At 48.8% G+C, this 19,883-nt stretch overlaps 1 protein-coding gene and 1 long non-coding RNA gene across 4 annotated transcripts in view; one reads left to right on the forward strand and one right to left on the reverse strand.

The window, feature by feature from the left end:
- The window catches only part of Hk1 (hexokinase 1), a 101,593-nt gene that overhangs the window by 78,855 nt on the left and 2,855 nt on the right, over nt 1-19,883 (reverse strand). The window contains exons 1-3 of one of the 3 annotated variants that reach the window (XM_039098432.2): nt 7,863-8,027; nt 4,642-4,736; nt 631-678 (exon numbers count right to left, since the gene is read on the reverse strand). In XM_039098432.2, the coding sequence (XP_038954360.2) occupies nt 631-678; nt 4,642-4,736; nt 7,863-7,950 (231 nt within the window). In that variant the 5' untranslated portion in view covers nt 7,951-8,027. Of the gene's footprint in view, nt 1-630; nt 679-4,641; nt 4,737-7,862; nt 8,028-10,509; nt 10,692-19,883 lie in introns of those variants that run through there. The other 2 variants (XM_039098434.2, NM_001393711.1) reach the window with 2 other exon arrangements.
- LOC134483920 (uncharacterized) lies at nt 8,024-11,168 on the forward strand. Its single transcript, XR_010061122.1, has 4 exons — nt 8,024-8,081; nt 9,011-9,300; nt 10,020-10,118; nt 10,822-11,168. It is a non-coding gene; the product is annotated as an uncharacterized LOC134483920 (long non-coding RNA).

The following is a 19,883-nucleotide window of genomic DNA, read 5'->3' on the forward strand; positions in this document are numbered from 1 at the left end:
TTACTTCTTTTTTTCTCTGCAGGAACAAAGTCTTATTTTGGAGCCTGGCTGGCCTCACATTTGCAGCCACCACCACCCCACCCCTCACCCACACCCCCACTCCACTCCAGCCCTCGCTTCTGCTTCTTAAGTTCTAAGACTGTAGACCCGCTTCCCCGAATTCCACCTTAAAACACTTTAAGGTCCTGCTTGGGGAATGGGAGGGAGGCACAGAAAACTCCGATTGTCTGCCTCTGTGGGTAAAAGAGGCTTGAAGTACAGAGGGGACGGGCTCTGCGGTCTGTACATTTGGAAACGTGGAGGAGAGAGAGACCCCGTGTCATCTTGGGCTCCCCTGTCACTGTGCCACACCAAGGCAGGACGCTGTGTCCAGGTCAGATGCTTTTTGCTGCCAAGAAAGGGCCTGGAAGGGGCCTCCTTGAAAAGGTTCTCTCACTGCACCCAGAGAGGAACACCTTGAAAGTAAACACAGCTCCCACCCAGGGGGATCCACTGTGCGGCTGCCCAGTGGTTTAAAAGCATCATCAGAATTCCCAGAGGGAATGCAGTAGCCACCAATATCTTTCGTACACACGAAAATGCTCCTGAAGGAAACAAATAAACGAACGAACCCACATCTAGACTTCTTACCTTATCCTCTGTGAGAGGGGGTCGTATTTGTGGTTCAATGTCTACAGCCTGAAAGACAAAACAAGACGGAGTTACGAAGGCGGCTTGGCAACCTGCATCCACGCATATCGATGAGGGTAGCTGATCAACGTGAGAGAACGGAGGCAATGGGCAAGGGCCAGTGCCAAGCGGACTCTTCGGGAGAGAGGCATTTCCCACTCGTGAATCTATTCCAGTGAAGACTCATCAGATCCTCACAAAGGCACCGGGAGTTCAAAGACGGGAGGACAGGGGCTGGCAAGAAGGCTCTGTGGTTTAGAGCACCCTCTTCTAAACTCTGAGAACCCTGGGCAGGATCATGGTGCTCAAACATACGTGCAGGCAAAACATTTGTACACAAAGTAAGTCTTTTTTTTTTTTTTTAGACGACAAATGGAGAATAACAGAGGTTCAGTCCCTGTCATTAGAGAAGCTAGGAGTCCACTAGGAACTGGCCACTGAGACGGGGGTGCTGACTGGTATAGAAAGTACAGCTCTAAGAGACTGGAGATGTAGCCACTGGCCAATCAGAGCAGCCCACGAAAGGACCTCCTGACCTAGAGCCTGGCTCGGGACCTGGCTCCATTATTAGATCCTGATGAGTCTTGAATGTGAACTGTCACCAGAGGCTGGTCTGATCCACGCCTCCCCCTTCCTCCCCTCCCACCCACACACTACGGCTTTATTTTGGAAATTTGTGGAACCTTTAGGAAGTGAGCCTCACTGGAGGAAATGGTCACTGGGGCCAGAACTTGAGGAGTTCTAGCCTGACCCCACTTCCTGTCCAGTCTCTGCTTCCTGAGGAAGCAAGGAGTCTTGGCTGCCTGCACACTCCTGAACCATGGATTAGCTAGCTCCCCTCAACTGCGAGGCAGAGTAACCTGTCTTCCCTCAAGTTGCTGCCTGTCAGGAAGATCATTAGCACGGTTTCTATTCTTCCCCCAACCCTTTAAAAGTAATTACATTTATTTATAGTGCTACTATCGCAGGGGGAGGGGAGCATGCACAGTCAGTTGCCCCCTTCTACCGTGTGATGCCAGGAGTCAAACTCAGATCCCTAGGCTTGGCCACAGATGCCTTTACCCACGGAGCCATCCTGTCGGCTCCCTCCTCGTTCACTAAAGTTGCGAAGGGATGGCCTCCCTTTATAAGGAAGGACATCAAGGCTCCTGGAAGGCTGTGTAGCATCGCAAAGCCACACAGCCAGCTCTGTAAAACTCCTATCTGTTGTATCTGTTGCCCCTGGAGGGTAGGGGCTGTCTCTTCAGCACTTCTCGGGGTGAGTCATCACACACTAAGTGTTCAATAAGTAAAAGTGTGCTCTTTATAAGGGCCACACTGGGCCCTCACCCAAGAGGGTTCCAGATTAAAGAAATCCCACAGACATACGTGGTTTTAACTAAGGGTCAGGGAAGCCACAGTACAAACCATCAGAACCATCCACGCAAGCTCCGCACATACCGGAGGCCCAGGCCGTCTAAGCTGGTCTTACGCAGAGACCCCATCAGAGCAAACTTCATATCGAAGGGGCTCCAAGGAAGCCTCACAGATCCTTAAGAGGCTACGTGAGAACTAAGACTAAGCTAACGATGTCTGGGCAGCAGTCGTGGGGAAAGCCACTGATGGGGCCCCACGGTTTGGTCCTTCCTGAGGCCACCAGTGGAAACTCACAGTGTGTCTGTCTCAGCCAGGACAGCCTGCAGTGTGCATGGCATCAGGGAGACAGCAATGGAATAAGAAACCATGGAGTTTGATAGGGATGAAGGATGGATGGGGTGACTGACAGAGTGACTGCAGTGACAGAGACCCCAGTGGTCCATCTGGGATCTGCAACTGACCTAGGGGTGCTTAGGATGCATGTCACAGGGCTAGAAGCTGTTTAATGCCTCATTTAAGGCATGGCAAGACGAGAAGTCTGTACCATCCAAGACAGATTCAACCCACTACTGGATGAATCCACGGGTACAGGAACCACGAATGCCAAGAGCGGCTGGAATTGCGATTGCGTGTACAATGAGAAGAGCCTCGGAATGGCTCACAAAGACCGAAGCTTCCCTCGCGCTGCCTGAGGGATGTACCCACTTCTAGTGCCTCGTTCTCAATCTTCAACCTGAGGCCTCCGGAGCCCACGTGTCTCTCTGGACTCCCAAATACCACAGAGACCAGGGCTAGACCCTGCATTCCAGACAAGTATCCAAGCCTCCTGACTACCACACGGTGCTTGTGACACTGGCTGCTTTGTGCCACCTCGCCAGGGCAGGCCTGGACTGCTTTATAAACTCTTGGTGGCATTCTGCCTGGGGCTGGCAAAGCCAGACAGGGCACAGGAAGGTGGGGGGACAAGGGGAGGGAGCAGTGACATCCTAAATAAACCTCGTGGTTTGGAAACCCTCTTCCTTTCCCAGAGCAGGAGGCGCTGTTTTCCACATTGGCCGAGGAATAGAGGAGGAGGCGGGTGGGGGTGGGGTGGCTACAGAGGTCTGGAGGCCACAGGGACGCCTCATGTTGGTGTCTTTTGTGACTATCATGTTCCAATGTAGCCTACGCAGGTGCTTTAGGCTTGACAATGGAAAACAGGGTGGAGAGCTTCTACTCAGGAGTTAGGAAGAGGAAGGCGGAGCTGCGGTGTGGCTCAGTTGATAGGGTGATTGATCGGCATTCACGAAGCTCTGGGCTCGATCCCCAGCATCTCCTAAACGTGGTAATTCTACTGCTCAGGTAATTCTGCTATTCCTGGAGACAGGAGACTGAGGGTTCAGGGCCAATCTAAACTATTATATGAGAACTTGTCTCAAAGAGGGAATAAATTCAGGAAGGGAAGAAGGCACAAATTCAATGTTCTGGAAGCTCCCGAGGGAAGGAAAACAAATCTGGGCCAGACTTTTCAAATGCTCTTTCAGAATGAACAAAAGGTGGCATTTACACTACACCTCTCAGGGTGAAGGTACTTTTTGGGCCCCTCCATGCCTAAATCCCTCATCTCTGGTCCAGATCAGCACCCTAAACTTCCTCTCCTCCATTCTTCTTTTTCTTTCTTTCTTTTCTTTTTTCTTTTTTTTTTTTCTTTTCTGGAGCTGGGGACCGAACCCAGGGCTTTGGATTTGCTAGGCAAGTGCTCTACCACTGAGCCAAATCCCCAACCCCGCTCCCCTCCATTCTTAAGGCGAGTTAGGATAAACACGTCACCCAGGGGCTGATTAGCACATTTGTTACTTCCAGCTCTGAAGGAGTCCTGGCCCTCCCAGCATGTAACAAGGGCCAGGCTTGCATCTGTCCTTGGTTTACACCCACAAGGCTCACGAGTTCCCCACCCCTTAAAAGAAACAACTATGGCTCTCCCTCCTGGGGCCCATGTGCAGCAAAATGGGTTTCAAAGGAGCCAGCTCCTCACAGGAGTATAATCCCTGCTGGCCTCCTTTTCTGAGGTATGCGTCCGTGTTCAGGAAGACATTCTACAATGTCAGAATGGGCAAAGCATTTGGGGGAAACTCAGTCCAAGGGGCTTCCCTTAGAGAGTCAAGATTCTTGCTTATAGCCCAAGTGTAGAACTCCGTACTGTAACTTTACAAGAAGTGACTAGCCAAGAGTTTGCAAGGCTCCCCTTGGGTACAAACCATGGGTCTGATTGAGAAATGAACGTGTACTGAGAGCCGGAGACCAAATGGAAGGCTCCTGTCTACCCCGGGATGTTCTTGCTATGTCTTAGGTCTGAGCTGGGCCTAAGGCAACAGCCTGAGGGAGCAAGTCGTGGTCTATAGGACCCTCTCGGAGGCTGGGAGAAGCTGGGCCTATGGCTCAGTTGACAGAGTGCTTGCCTAGCACGCAAGAGGCTGTGGGCTCAGTCCCCAGCACCATGTCGTGCGTACCTGGCAGTCCAACACTCTCGAGGTGGACAGAGCAGTAGCAGGTCCTCCCTGGCTACATAGAAGTTGAGGTCAGCCTGGTATGTGTGAGATCCTGAGAGACAGGGACGGGGGTTGGGGAGGTGGTTACCTGTCCTCGCTGGCAGTTCTGTCCCATAATGTAGAGGTTCTGGCTATGCTGTTTTCCCAGGGGTCTTCTGTCCTCCGAAGCTGGGTCTCCTGATCCTAGAGGAAGGTTTAGAGTTCAGAAGAGGCCTGTGAGCATCTCTGCAGTACCACTCTCTCCTCCCCAGCTGGAACTCCATACTCTGATCCTGAGAACCACACTAGATAGAGGATAGGCCCTTGTTTCTAGAAGGCTCCACGAGCCCAGATAAAGCCATAAGCACAGATATAAAGTTTCTAGCAGAGTATTGATTATTCTGGAAGCACTTCCTGGACTCTCGCCTGGAGGTAGAAGCCATGTTCTTCCAGGAAGTGATCGGCAGACCTGGGGAGGTACCAAGGCATCTTCCAAAGGCCATCTTTTCAGAAGCATGGTTTTCATCCTTGATTCTGCTTGCCCTCGGCTGTCTAGCTTAAAATATGGTAGGGAGGCGCTCAGTGCTAAAACAATACAAGGTGCTCATTTTAAACTCCAAGGATGGGGTTGGGGATTTAGCTCAGTGGTAGAGCACTTGCCTAGCAAGCACAAGGCCCTGGGTTCGGTCCTCAGGTCCGGGGGTGGGGGGGTGGGGGGGTAGTGGGGGGTGGGGGGACGGGGTCCAAGGATACAAAAGTAAAGGCCCTGGGTTCGGTCCCCAGCTCCGAAAAAAAAAGAACCAAAAAAAAAAAAAGATACAAAAGTAAGTGGTTTTTTAAAGATTGAAATTGGACTCCTGCAGATATAGCACCCATTACTCTAGGTGCGTATCCTTCTTTGTGTTTCTCACCAGATACCTGCATATCAGCAACACAGAGAGAAAGACACGGGCTACCACGTTCTTTGTTTTACATTGGTTCTATCTGTGCATACGTGCACATGTGTGCCACCTGGAGCGTGGGAGGTCCACGCGTGCAACCTGCAGTGGTTGAGTTTCTGATTCTGCCATGTGGGTTCTGGGGATTGAACTCAGGGATTCAGGCTTGGCAGCAAGCGCCATGGCTTACTAAGTCATTTCACTGACCCTAAAGTATTTTTAAATCTACCCCTTTTCCATGGAATACTGAAAGTCATTTTTTTTGAGGGCCTGATGCAGAGCATAGTAAGAGTTAAATATACTGAGTAATTAAAATTCGCTAAGACGGTACTTACTGGGAATGGCCAAGACAATGCCTGTATTACTTAGCTAAGTGGGTAATAATTTCAGTGTGTGTGTGGTGTGATTTGTGTTTGTGTGTGTAGTATATGTGTATGTGTGTGCCTGTGTGTGTCTCTACGTGTCTGTGTACTTGTGTATATATGTGTGTGTCATGTGTGGTATGTGTGTGTCTGTGTGTACCTGTAATGCCTTAAACGTATACGGTTTGTCAGTTTGACACCAGTAAAGCTGAGCGGTGAATCCTATCCAATAGTCAAGATTGATGGCCCCTTTGTCCAATCTCTAAGAGACAGAACAGCTCCTGACTGTTCTGTGCTTTGGCTAACAATTGGAATGCTGAAACTACCTCAAAAGAGTCCCCTCTGCTGGAGGCCTTTCCCACTCCAACGGGGCAAGCCAAGAACCCAGGCTTTCAAGCATGGATACAATGCCAGGCAGCTGCCCTGAGTCCCAAAGGTTGGCAGCAGAGAGATCTGCTGGAATGTGGCACACAGGCACAGACAAAACTGGATCTTCAGTCTTGATGTTTGTCCAGAGCATCAGACTTGGATTAGATACTGTACTTAATCCCCGCCCCGGAGGTTTCTGTATGAAAGGAAATGGAATCAGTATTTATGTTCTTTAGGGTGCTGAGGAGTAACTGGATTGCTTGTGTACCGACACCCCCGTTTAATGTACCACTCCACATAGTAATGTGTTGGCTGTAGCTTCAAGATGAGGCTCAGATGCAAAGCAGGGATACATCGCTTGAAACCCTACTTGGCCTCTCACTGGCTTTGACCTGGGAAGACGTTTCATTATGCCCTAGCTATTCTGGATCTATGTAGACCAGGCTGTCCTAAAACTCAGAGACCCACCTGCCTCTGCCTCCTGAGTGTTAGGATTAAAGGTGCACGCCATCACGTACTGCTTGGGAAGGCTTCTCAATGGAGCTGCAGTTCCCTCAGCTATGGAATGGGCATGGTCGAAGGCTTGTTTACAAACAGCCCTGGTGTCTGCTTCATACTGAGTGAGTGCTCCCTGTTATCTGTGGACGGACTGGAAGGACCATGAAAAGCTTAAGCGAAGGCATAGCCTACTCAGGTAAGCTCCAAGGCAGTGAAGGGACTTTGAGTGTTTTGTCTGTTTTTGGAGACGTGGTTTTTCCATGTAGCTGGCCTTGAACTCACAAAGATCTGACTACCTCTACCTTCCGAGTGCTGGGATTAAAGGTGTGTGCCACCACAACCTGGCAGGAACTTTTATATATGACCTTTTATTTACCATTTTAAATCAGATTCTGTATTTTTATAAAACTTGATGAATATAGTCAGATGTATACATTATCAGACTGTACACACACACATACACACACACACAGCATGCACATAAAAGGAGATGCCCATCTCCCCTGGAGAAACCTAGCCATCAGCAGTACGTTCCCCAACCCAAAAACACTTACCTGGCCTCTTCTGGACTTTAATGCATATAACCTCAAAACAATTAAAAGTGCATGAGCCAGGGGCTGAGAGAGAAGAGTATTTTATAGACAGGCTCTCATCAAAGGCTTTGTCTGGTCCTTACTTCAGCTTTCTGCACAGAGGTAATGCTGTGACTCAAAGGCTCCGGCAGCCTGTGCTGATGAGACCCAGTAGCTGACCTGGCCCAGAGCAGAGACTGAGCTAAACCCACGAGCATGTGCTGGCCCAGATCTCATGGCAATTCTTGTGCCTTAACCTCCCAGCACCAAGACTATGGTACTACCACACTGGGCATACTTGATGAGTTTTTGTAATTTACTGTTTTGTTTTTGTTTTTGAGTATTTTACTCTGTAGTCCAGCCTGGCCTGGGACTTACTATGTAAACCAAAATAGTGTCAAACTCAAGACAGTTCTCCTTCCTCAGCCTCCAAAGTGCTGGAATTAAGGCATGAGACACCACATCCAGCATCGTGTCCGGTTTAGCTTTGTCACTATGAGAAAATGCCTTCCTCTCTCAACTCGACAGGCTTTTAAACAGACACGCACACGCGTGCACGCACACACACACACACACCACACACACACACACCTGACTGCCTTTGCAGCACAGAGGCAGCTTCCCCGACCTGTCCTGGACCGTGCAGCATCCTAGAGAGAAGTGGTGTTCCCCATCCCATTGGTGCAGCTGATGGAGACGCTAGATGATGAAGCTCGGTCCTCTTTCATCCTCTGCTAACCACCAACTGTTACCCAGGAGATGAGCGGGGGAGGGGAAGGAGCTCTGGGCATCTGTTGGAGGCTCTTGACGGTAAGTCTCCCATAGGAGATTGCTCAGACTGGAGGTTAGGCAGAAATGAGGAGTGAGTGTGTCTGTGGCCCACTGTGCTGGCAGCTTGGGCTGAGCTGGGCTGTGTAGTCCCATCTGTGTGGGCCGTTCTTGCCGACATTCCCCATCACTTCAAGTGCCCTGCAAGCCCAGGGGCCTCTCTGGGACAACGAGGGTGTCTAGGACTACCTTCCTTCCAACAGGATCATAAACAACTGTCTAAGTGCGCGTCTTCCCAAAAAATCTGGCCCAGGAACCATTATGAGTTTCAGATGAGAAGTTTCATTTCTTGGATCAGGATCTGAATCTGAGGTTTCTGATTTCTCTCCATGCCAGTCACACCAAAGCCCACAGTCCAGTTTGCTGGTGACCAAGCTCCTCATTCCTTTCCCAGCTCTGGCTTCCCTTGTGCTGGACACATGCTCTCCAATTAATGTAGAGAGCTGAAGCATTCCTTCACAGCAGACCTTGTGCGGTCTTCCCCGGAGGTCAGACAGCTTCCCAAGCTCAGACAGATGTTACATGGCAAGACTGAGATTTGAAAGGGGGCTGGAGGCCTGTCTGTGACTTGCCACACCCCACCATGCCCTGCTGATCTTCTGTTCACTTCAACTCTCCAACCCTATCGGATACTAAGGATTGAACCCAGGACCTCAGTCAGCTAGAAGAGTTATTCACAACTGAGCTATATCCCCAAGCCTAATTTTACTTTTGTTTATTTGTTTGTTTGTTCACTTAAATGTTTAAGACAAGGTCTCCCTAAATTGGCCTTGGACTTGTTCTGTATCCCAGCACAGCCCTTGAGTCTTCTCAGTCCTCCTACCTCAGCTTTGCGAGTGTCTGGGGTTATAGGTCTGTGCCACCCCAACTTGCCCCTCACTGTCACAGTCTTTGTCATTTTTGTCCCTCAGCAGCACTGTCAATGCAGACACTGAATGTTAATTGTCAAGTTGGAAGGATCCAGAAGCACCTGAGAGGTGGGCTCTGGGCATGCCCGAGGAGGACCATCATAAATTGATTGATATGGGAAGACTCCTCTGAACTGTGGGCAGGACCTGGTGTGGATCCCGGACTGAATGAAACGGAGAGATCAAGCTAAATGCAGCAATGCATCTATTGCCTTCTGCTTCCTCGTTGTAGACAGGATGTGACCAGCTGCTTCAGGCTCCTGCTACTGCAATGCGATGCCGTTGCCTGAACTGTGAGCCACTTTCCCTTCAAGTTGCTTTCGTGTGTGTGGTCTATCACAGTAACAGGGGGGATATAAGACCTTGGCCTGACAGGGGAGGACAAATCAGGGGTGGTGGTCGTGCAGACCAGCCAGGAGGCAGAGGCAGGAGGATGGTGGAAGACAGCTAGGAGAGCAGCTAAGGAGACAGTTGGTACAACGCTTGTCTTGCAAACAGATGACATCAGTTTGAGCTCCAGGACTCAAGGAAAACTAGCCAGGCATGATAGCACACACTTGCAATGTCAGAGCTGGGCAGGCAGAACAGGTAGATCCCGGGGCTTGCTGGCCACCCAGCCTTGCTTGATTGATGAGCTCAGATCCCAGGGAGAAACTCTTAAAATATAAGGTAGATGGCTCTGCAGGAATAATACGTGAGGTTGTCTTTGGGCCTATACACACATGCACACGCATACACGCAGGCACACATGTGCACCTGTACACACAGAAGCATACACATACAACACATACAACAAATGGGTACCAGTGTATGGTGGTTGGGGTAGATATAGCACATAGACTTGTGTTCGAATGCTTGGCCCACAGAGAGTGGCACTATTAGGACGTGTGGCTTTGTTGGAATAGCTATGGCCTTATTGGAGGAAGTGTGTCATTGTGGGGGCGGGCTTTGAGGTCTCCTATGCTCAAGCTCAGTCCAGTGTGGCTCATGGTCTCCTCCTGGCTGCCCTCAGATCAAGATGTAGAACTCTCAGCTCCTTCTCCAGCACCATGTCTGCCTGGACATGGCCATGCTTCCCGCCATGATGATAATGGACTCAATGTCTGAAACTGTAAGCTGGCCCCAATTAAATGTTGTCTTTTATAAGAGTTACCTTGGTCATGGTGTGTCTTCACAGCTATGAAAACCCTAAGACATGGGGGATTTTCCCAGGGTGTCCACTGGTGATCAGTGTCAGTCCAGTATCCACCCTTCAAAGTTCATATAAAAAATGGCATTAGCCATCATGCTTAACCATAGTGAGGATGTCCCTTTCGAATTACTCTGTCACCCTGGGAAAGTGTCCCTCTCCAGGCAGTCTCTGTGAAATGTATGGGTTAAATTACCGAGGTTTGGGTCTCTCTCGATTCATCTTATTGAACCCAAGAAGCTGCCCAAGGCAGAAGGTCCCAGGGAAAGCCCACCGAGGTGTATGGCCCGAGCCCAGGTCCCCGTGCACTTGCCTTGGGAGAGCCTGAGTCACCTCTGACAATCCTTACTTGAGTTCACTCTCATTTTCCCCAAAGAACATCATTTGCCATCTTTTAGAGGTGACTGGGTTCTTGATGGAAAAGTATGTGGGACTGGGGTGAGTTCTACCTTCCCAGGTGTCTGAGGAACAGTCTTGAGCTGGTGGGTTGGAGTCCTAAGAACAGAAAGAGACAAAGGAGTCAGGTTGAGGTGCTCAGCGTACTCTGAAAAGGAGAGCATTGGTCCTGGATATCATGTGGGCCTTACCCTATGTCCCCTCTAGACCTTGATGTCCTTACATTCAGAGAGAAGACCGTATAGCGTATCCACCATACCCGACGGTCACCAGGTAGCCTGTTCTACTGGAGCCTCACAGAAATCTTGGGCAAGAGAGTAGGAACGATGGTGACAATAACGGATGCCAAGGACTGCACTAAGGATCTCCATGCGTGGCTGCCTGGAAGCTTCCCAATACCGTGGGGACCTAAGGATCATTCTACCGTGGGTAAGCTGGAGCTCAGAGAAATCAATTCACCTTTTCACGGAAGAACTTAGTCCCTTCTACCCTAATCCTTCCTTCTAGAGGTGCGGACTGAGGCTCACTCAGAGCTGGTGAGAAGCTCAGAACAAATAAAGACTAACTGAGGTGCTAGTTGTATTTGTCTGTTTTGAGATGGGGCCTAGTGTGGTGCTGTGAATAAGAATGTCCCTGATGGGCTCATGTATTTGAATGCTTAGTCACTGGGAGTGGCACTGTTTGGGATGGTTAGAAGGATTAGGAGGCGTGGCCTTGGTGGAGGAAGGGTGTGGGGGTGGGCTTTGAGGTTTCAAAAGCCCAGGACAGGCCCAGGCGGTCTCCCCCCTCCTCACCTCTCTCTGTGCTTATGGATCAGGTTGCTGCTCTAGGCTATGTCTCCAGCACCATCCCTGCCTGGTGCTGCCATGCTCCCTACTTATCAGTCTCAAACCCTGGGAGAAATGGCTGAGCTTCCATGTTCTCCCAGCATCCCACAGCCTGCAGCCCCGACCTGTTATAGGTTGTGGCTGGCATACCTTACCCCTTGCCCACCCCCAAACTCTCCAGCCCAGGGGCTGGGCTGCCCTTGCCCCCAGAGGCTCTTCTCTATATAATCCAGCCATTTTGGTTACCAGCTCCTTTGGTACTTTTGCTCTTCCGGCTGCTGCACCTGGTTCCCCTCTCCCCCTCTCCCTTTTTCTCCCATATCCCCCACATGGTCCAGCTCAGTCTGGTCATGTCCACTCTGGACCCTCCCAAATGTCCCTGCCTCTGTCCACACTCTCCATTTGATCTACAATGAACTTTCTCTTCCACCATATCTAGGAGCAATCAGGTCCTTTCCACTTTTATTTCTTTTTATTTCTTTTTCCGTTTTTATTTCAATGATAATGGACTAAGCCTCAAACTGTAAACAAGCCCCCAATTAAATGCTTTATTTTATAAAGGTTGTCCTGGTCTTGTCATCTCTTCACAGCAATAGAATGGTGACCAAGACAGAGTTGGTACCAAGGTGTGGGGCATTGCTGCGACAGGCCTGACCAAGCCGCCATTTGTTGGAGGAATACGGAAGTTGTTGAGACTTTGAACTAGAAAAGTAGCTGAACACTTGGGGGGTGGAGGTGGGGGGTGCTTGATGGGCCATCCTAATAGGAACAAAGACAGTAGAGCATTGTGGGCCCAGCTCAAGAGGCTTCAGAGGGGAAGAATATTAGTGGCCTTGTGCTATTTTAGTCAAGAATGAAAATGCTTTTTGCCCTTGTCCTAACAATCTGCCTGTGGCTAAATTGAAATGGGGAGGGGGATGAATGGTATTGGCAGAGGAGATTTCAATACAGCCTAGTATTGACTTGGTCGTGCGGTTATTAGTGGTCACTATGCAGATCTATCATGAAGAGGAGCAAGCTGGACAAAAGATGGACAAAAGAGAATACAAAATGTACAGTCTGAGGAGAAATGTACAGTCTGAGGAGAAATGTATAGTCTAAGGAGAAATGTACAATCTGAGGAGAAGAGGACCACCAGGAAACAATGAAGCTAAGTTCAGTGTGCAAGGAAATGAGGTTTAATAAAAGCCCAAAGGATAAAAATAGAATAAAGGGCGTGGTGACCTCAGGCCAGACCCCACCAAACCTGTGAAAAGGAATTTGAAAACAGCTAGGCATTGAAGGAAACCATCAGTAGCAGAATGTTGGTGAAGATGTAATTGAGTGAGGGGTCCAGGGTCCAGGCCCAGCAAGCAGCAGAACTTGGCAGCTTTGGCCATGTGGTTCTGGCTTTAGAGTCAGAGAGAGAAGAAAGAGTTGTGAAATCTCCCTCCAAGATCAAGGAAAATCCCTGAGGCCAGGCGTGTATAAGAGGTGTCCCACTGATGTCTCTCGTTCCCAGCTCCTTAGTGGTATTTTACCAACATCAGACGTATCACAACAGAACATTATCACAAGCCATAGTACAACCAGGGAAGACGAGAGAACTGCGGCAGAACACTGCTGTCATGAGAAGCAGGGGAAACACATTTAAGTTCAAGCACATCTTTTGAACAAAGTAATTATTTTAAGCTATTTTTCCAGTGACACCACCAGAACTAGAAGAAACCATCAGAGATGAAAAAAATAAGAAGACTTAAGCAAATTCTAAGAGAAAAAGAGGCAGCTGTTGAAGAATTGCATAAGAAGATGCACTAAAACCAATAAAATGTCTGTGGGTTAAAGACTTCTATTGCTACAGTAGTTCCCTCCTACCTGTCAGGTATCCCCAGTGGATTCCTGAAACTGAAGATGATACCAAATCTTATATAAAACCACGGTAAAGTCATGACGTTTGTTAACAACTAAATGTCTACTCAGATAAACAGCAGGCAAGTTATATACAGTATAAATATACTGAATGAAGAGGATAATTGATCCAGAACACTGGAATTTTTGTCATGTTCCTCAGAAAGATGTTTTAAGTGTTACAAATTCCTTCTTCTGGAGTTTCTCATCAGTACTTAGACAGCTGTGTATGATGGGGAACAAAAAGAACAAAAAGCAACTGCAAATTATAAGGGACTGCTCTGTTACTTATAAAGGCATTCTCGAAGTGTCTTTGTATAGGAAACTTTGTATAGAAACTCTGTTACTTATAAAGGCATTCTCAAAGTGTCTTTGTATAGGAAACTTGAGGAGGTCCACAAAGGTTTGAGTCATATGACTTGTCAATAATCTATATGAAGTATTTCGACTTACTTGTTTTGGAAGAAAAGTTTGGGTATTTTTCTGAGAAATGTAACTCCCCGGAATTGAGTAATTTGCATAAGGTTTTTGTTAATGTTTTATCGTCAGTTAAATTCCTCAGGCCTTACCCTAAGAATATTATGTATTCTACAATCCAAGATATGAAGACAGCTAAGCATAACTTTACCTTCAAGTTTATATCTGGGTTGTCTTGGTCTCCTTACTCATAAAAATGATAGAATCTGTTTGCTGTTGTTGATATTTTTATTTCATCAATAAAATCTATTATAAGTGTAAAAAAAAAAGAGGTGTCCCTACATTGGAAGCCCATAGTGGGAAAGTGTGAAGGTGAAGCCTGGATTGCCTTGGAGACTCCAAGATGTTGGAGACGCCACAGTCAGGAGATATGAGTCAACAAAAGCTGCTGACAGAGTGAAAATAGCCCAAGACAGAGAAGTAGTATAGTCAACGAAGCTGAAACACACAAGACATGGAGATGCAGAATTTGAGGTTTGCCCAGCTGGTGTGTTTGGTCTTGCTTTGGTCCAGTATTTCCTCACCATGCTCTCTTTCCTCCCTTTCAGAGTGGTAGTGCGTATTCTGTGCCACTGTGATCTGCTTTTTGATTTTGATTTTACAGGCGTTACAGTTTGTCACGAGTCTCAGGGAAGACTTTGAACTTTGAGCTTTTAAACATAGCCGAGACTGTGATAGACTATAGGGACTTTTGAAGTTGGACCAAATGCATTTTTTCATTATGTTATGACTACAAGCCTGTGGGGACCAGGGAGCAGAATGCGGTGGTTTGGATAAGAGCAGACCCCAGAGGCTCATATAGTTGAATGCTTGGTCACGAGGGAGTAATACTATTTGAAAGGATTAGAAGGATTAGGAGGTGTAGATTTATTGGAGGAAAGATGTCACTGGGGGTGCCTTTGGGGTTTGGGCCATGTCAGGCCCAAGCGCACACACACACTCCCTCTCTCCCCCTCCCTCCCTCCCTCCTTCCATTTCAGGATGTAATGCTCTTAGTTCCTTCTCCAGCATAAAAATGGACTTACCCCTGAAACTGTACGCTAACCCCAATTAAATGGTTTTTATAAGTATTTCCTTAGTCAAGGTGTGGCCTTGAACTCACTATGCCATCAGGGATGGCCTTGAACTTAGGTTCCTCCCACCTCTACCTCCTATGTGCTGGACAACAAGTGCTTTGTGCATGGAGGCAAATGGTATACCAATCGAGCTACATCCCCAGCCCCCAAAGCGTGTAAAGGAATGCTCAGGTCTGAGCTGGGGAGGTGCCTAAGTGGGTACAGCAGTTCTCATATAAAGCATTAGGAGCAGGTTGGCACCCGCAGAGCCTACGTAAAAACCCCACGCAGTAGTGACCGTCTCTAATCACAGTGTTCCCACAGTGGGAGGGAAACCAAGATACACGAAGACCTAGAAGTTTGGGTCACCTGGCGTGCAGTACACAGTGACAAATGAGATGGAAGATGAAGGTCTGAGACTGTCCTCTGACCTCCGCCCACAGCCCAGAAACGTGTGGTCCCCACTCCCACTGCTCACACAAAGATGTTTGTTTAAGTGCCCAGGTTAGTGAACATAATGAAGCCTGGGTGGGGGGGAGGAAAGGGAGAGAGCAAGTGCTCAGGGAGTCAGGTGAACTAGATGCTCTAGTGAGTGTCTTGGTCACCTCCTTCCTGCTTCTGCCTTGCTCTCCCTCTGTTCAGTGGGGACAAGAGTTATTGTTATCTCATTCTGTTCTACACTGGTCTGGGGGGTGACCCTGCTTTCCCCCCAGCTGCCCCACTCCTCTGCTTTTCTAAAGTCATGTGTTTATAGAGCTTACAGCCTGCAGGAGAGACGCTAAGAAATCCCATAAGTCACAGGGACCAACTATAAGGGAGCCCCAGGTTAATCCTGCAAGGCTTCCTGGAGGAGGCAACTGGAACTGGGCCAGAGCTTTCCTTTGAAGCCTCTGAGGCAGAGGCCAGGTGAACCTTGATTTAAAAAAAATAATAAAACAACAACAAAATACACCCTCTTCTGACCTGCACAGAGACTGCACACGTGTGGTATGTAGACATATATGAAGGCAAAACACCCAAACACATAAAATTTAAAAAAGAAATCTTAAAAATAAACATTTTCCTTAGGGCTGGCAAGATGGTTCAGCAGATGAGGAGCTGGCAGCTCCAGCCCCAGAACTCACACAGTGGAAGGAGAGGATATATTCAAATTCTCTTCTGAGCCCTACATCTGCAACGTACACACAATATATAGACAATAGACTATCAAAAAAGAGATGTCGGGACAGCATGCAAGTTAGTGTAAGTCAAGGAGATACTTTTTTTTTTCAAGACAAAGACGGGGTTTCTTGGGCTGAAGAGATGGGTCAGCGGTTAAGAGCACTGACTGCTCTTCCAGAGGTCCTGAGTTCAATTCCCAGCACCCACATGGTGGCTCACAACCATCTGTAATGAGGTCTGATGCCCTCTTCTGGTGCTATCTGAAGATAGTGACAGTGTACTCATATAAATATAATAAATAAATATTTTTTTTTAAAAAAAGACAGGGTTTCTCTGTTTAGCTCTGACTGTCCTGGGACTCGCTGTGAAGACCAGGCTGGTCTTGAACTCACAGAGTTTGCCCCTGACTCCCAAGTGCTGGGATCAAAGGAGTGCACCAGGACCTGGCCTCGAAAAGAGTTTTTAAATTTAACTTTCTTCGGCATTTGTGTGTGTGTGTGTGTGTGTGTGTGTGTGTGTGTGTGTGTGTGTGTACACCCATGCACATAGTATACACGTGAATGTCAAAAGACAACTTTGGGAGTGGGCTCCTTCCTTCTACCTTGTGGGCTCTGGGGACCAAGCTCAGGTGCTCAGGCTTGGCTTCTAGGATGCTTCCCAACATGGCCATCTCATTGGACCAGCCTGGATGCCGTCTGAGACATGAGTTAGAGGGGGAGAGTATCTCATTATCAGAGAGAGCCTGCCTGCAGCTCTATAAGATTCCCAGGGCAGGCCTCCCTCTCAGCTTCACCATCTCAGCAGCAGCCAGTTGCCCCTGTGGGGACTCTTGGTGCCACCCTCTGGAGGAGATAACCAGCCCCTGAGGCAGTGGTTCTCACCCTTCCTAGTGCTGCGACCCTTTTATACAGTTCCTCATGCTGTGGTCACGCCCAACCATGAAATCATTTTCGTTGCTACTTCGTAACTGTAGTTTTGCTACTGTTAAGAATCATCATGTACCGGGCTGGGGATTTAGCTCAGTGGTAGAGCGCTTACCTAGGAAGCGCAAGGCCCTGGGTTCGGTCCCCAGCTCCGAAAAAAAGAAACAAAAAAAAAAATCATCATGTAAATATCTGCAGGATAACTGGTATGTGACCCTTGTGAAAGGGTCTTTCATCCCCCTAAAAAGGCCTCGAGACCCACAGGTTGAGGAACACTGCCTTAAGTGTTCCTGATACAGCACCAGTCAGAGGCAAACCTCAGAACTTACTATGAAATGGTGCTTGGAGGCTTCTCAAATCAAGACAGTGTCTGGGGAGTCTAGTAGGAACCCCCTCTTCCACAACGGCAATCACGGCTTCTTCCACACTCCTGAGTTGCCAAACAGTAACTACCTTCTCTCAAACCTGCTTCATCTCGTACCAGACAGAGCCCTTGCCTCCCCTGGCCTCAGACCACTCAGGCCAGAGTGGCTTGGCTTTCACCAAAACAAAGCAAACCCAAAACCTCCCATCCTACCTCAAGTCACTGAATTCAAGTGCTTCGCAGAGGAAGCAAAAGGCTTCCTAATCTCATGCTTAAAAAAAATGCCAGCTATGCGCTCCCACAGGCGTCCAGTCCTGGAGGCCGAGGGCCATGGGGCTGTCTCACTAGCTCCCCAGCTGATCTACAATTCAATTCTCTTTTGTGCACAATCCCAGACACTGTCTAACGGTTCAGATCCAAGCTTTCATCCCAGGGCAGTTCAGTGCCTTACCCTCAGGCACTCCGTGAGCTCATTAGCACACGCAGAGACCAAGACAGACCAGAATCGAGACCAGAGACCAACTCTGTCGCTTCATTTGTCTGGGACAGAAAAGGTTCTGATGTGTCTCAGCACTGGGTCCCAGCCATCAGAGGAAAAGGCTGTAAGAAGTCAGAAGACGGCCAGAAGAGAACCTTGAGGCCCTCAAAAAGTTCATACAAAGCAGATTAAAGACGAAACACTCAAGGCAGCCCTGATGTGAGTGACAGGTGTTGTGGGTGTCAGACGGGAGGTGGTTTGGCTACAAGAAGATGCTGGATCTGACCTGGGGTGTGAATGAATGACCTGTTGGTTTCCCCGGGAACTGTCTGTTTGTCCTCTGCTTTTTAAAAATTCACTTTACATCCCGGTATCAGTTCCCCTTCTTTCTCACACAGATCCTCCCCTCATCCCTCCTCCCCTTCTCATTTGAGAAGGGGGAGCCCCCCTGGGTACCACCCCACCCTGGCATATCAAGTCACTACAGGACTAGGGGCATCCTCTCCCACTGAGGCCAGACAAGGCAGCCCAGGTAAGGTCCATAGGTAAGCAAGAGATCCTCTCCAGTTATTGAGGGACACATGAAGACCAAGGTGCACATCTGCTACATATGTGAGGGTGTGTGTGGGTGGGGGGGTGATAAGGCTTATTATCAAGCCAAGAAGGACAATGTGTAAAATAAAGTCCCCTCTCTGTATACCAATTGCACCCCACAAAATGGTCTTTTCTGCAGGTAAAAAAAATCGTGGAGGTAGATTGAAATTTTGCTTCTGGGCCGGGGGTATCCTACGTTCAGCAGACAGTGATGGTCTAGTACGCCTTCATCCCCACAGTGAATTAACTGCATCTCTGTGTGAGGGACCAGAATCGATCACTGTCTGCCTCTCTCCTGTCGAGAGAACGAGAGAACGGCTTCAAGGCCAGCATAGGTGTCAGTGGGTGAGTTCTGAGCACAGCGAGGCTCTGGTAAGCAAAGAGCAGGGAAAGGTAGTAGTAGGCTCACACAGGCTAGCCCACTCTCTCACCAGCCCCTTGGTGACATCATAGACCCTCCTCCCATGGCTACTAATCCCAAACATACTGAAGGCCAACTCCTAAAAGTCTGCCCAGGGGTCCTGAGGCTTGTCCCAGTTGGCTCTGCATCTCTAAAGTGACCTGGGAGGAGGAGGCTAGGGCTCATCTGGCTTACACTCAGGTCCATCACCGCCCACCGTGGGAAGTTGGTAGGAAGTCAAGGCAGGAACTGAAGAGACCTTGGAAGGATGCTGAATCCTGGCTTGGCCCTCAGGGCTTGCTCAGCCGACATTATTATACAACCAAAGACCACCGGCCCAGGGGTGGCACTGCCCACCATAGGCTAGGTCCCTGCATCGATCATTTTTTTTTTTGGTTCTTTTTTTCGGAGCTGGGGACCGAACCCGGGGCCTTGCGCTTCCTAGGCAAGCGCTCTACCACTGAGCTAAATCCCCAGCCCCTCCCCGCATCAATCATTAATCTTTTTTTTTCTTTTTTTTTTTTTCCCCCGGAGCTGGGGACCGAACTCAGGGCCTTGCGCTTGCTAGGCAAGCGCTCTACCACTGAGCTAAATCCCCAACCCCTCGCATCAATCATTAATCAAGACAACACCGTGCACACCTGCCTACTACCCACCTCATAGAGGCAGTTCCTCAGTTGAAGTCTCTTCCTCCTGCATGGCTCTAACTCTCATCAAGTGGACAAGACAAGGCAGCAGGGTTGTCAGGAAGGGCTTCCCTGAGGACTTGGGGTGTCCAGGACTCTGCTCTCAAGGTTACCTCTCCTTTCTCATTTCTTCAGAATGACTCAGACTAAAGTGGCCCTGACCCAGTACATTCCAGGATAGAGCAGTGGGTGACCCGTGGGTGAAAAGCTTACAGGACAAAAGTCACCAGACATCCGAGGAAGAAAGCTACCCAAAAAGAATGTCAACAAACTGGGAAACACATGACCTCCAGCAGAAACCAGCACAGGCCGACCAAGGGTGCCAAAGAGGGACGGCAGAGACACCTGACAAAGTGAGGAGGAAGGTACAGATGCAAAGAAAGAGCTGAAGTCAAAGAAGGAACTGTAAAATACATAAAATATGTCACTGAGAAATAGT

The sequence above is a fragment of the Rattus norvegicus genome, chromosome 20 (genome assembly GCF_036323735.1).
Source record: "Rattus norvegicus strain BN/NHsdMcwi chromosome 20, GRCr8, whole genome shotgun sequence".
Lineage (NCBI taxonomy): Eukaryota > Metazoa > Chordata > Mammalia > Rodentia > Muridae > Rattus > Rattus norvegicus.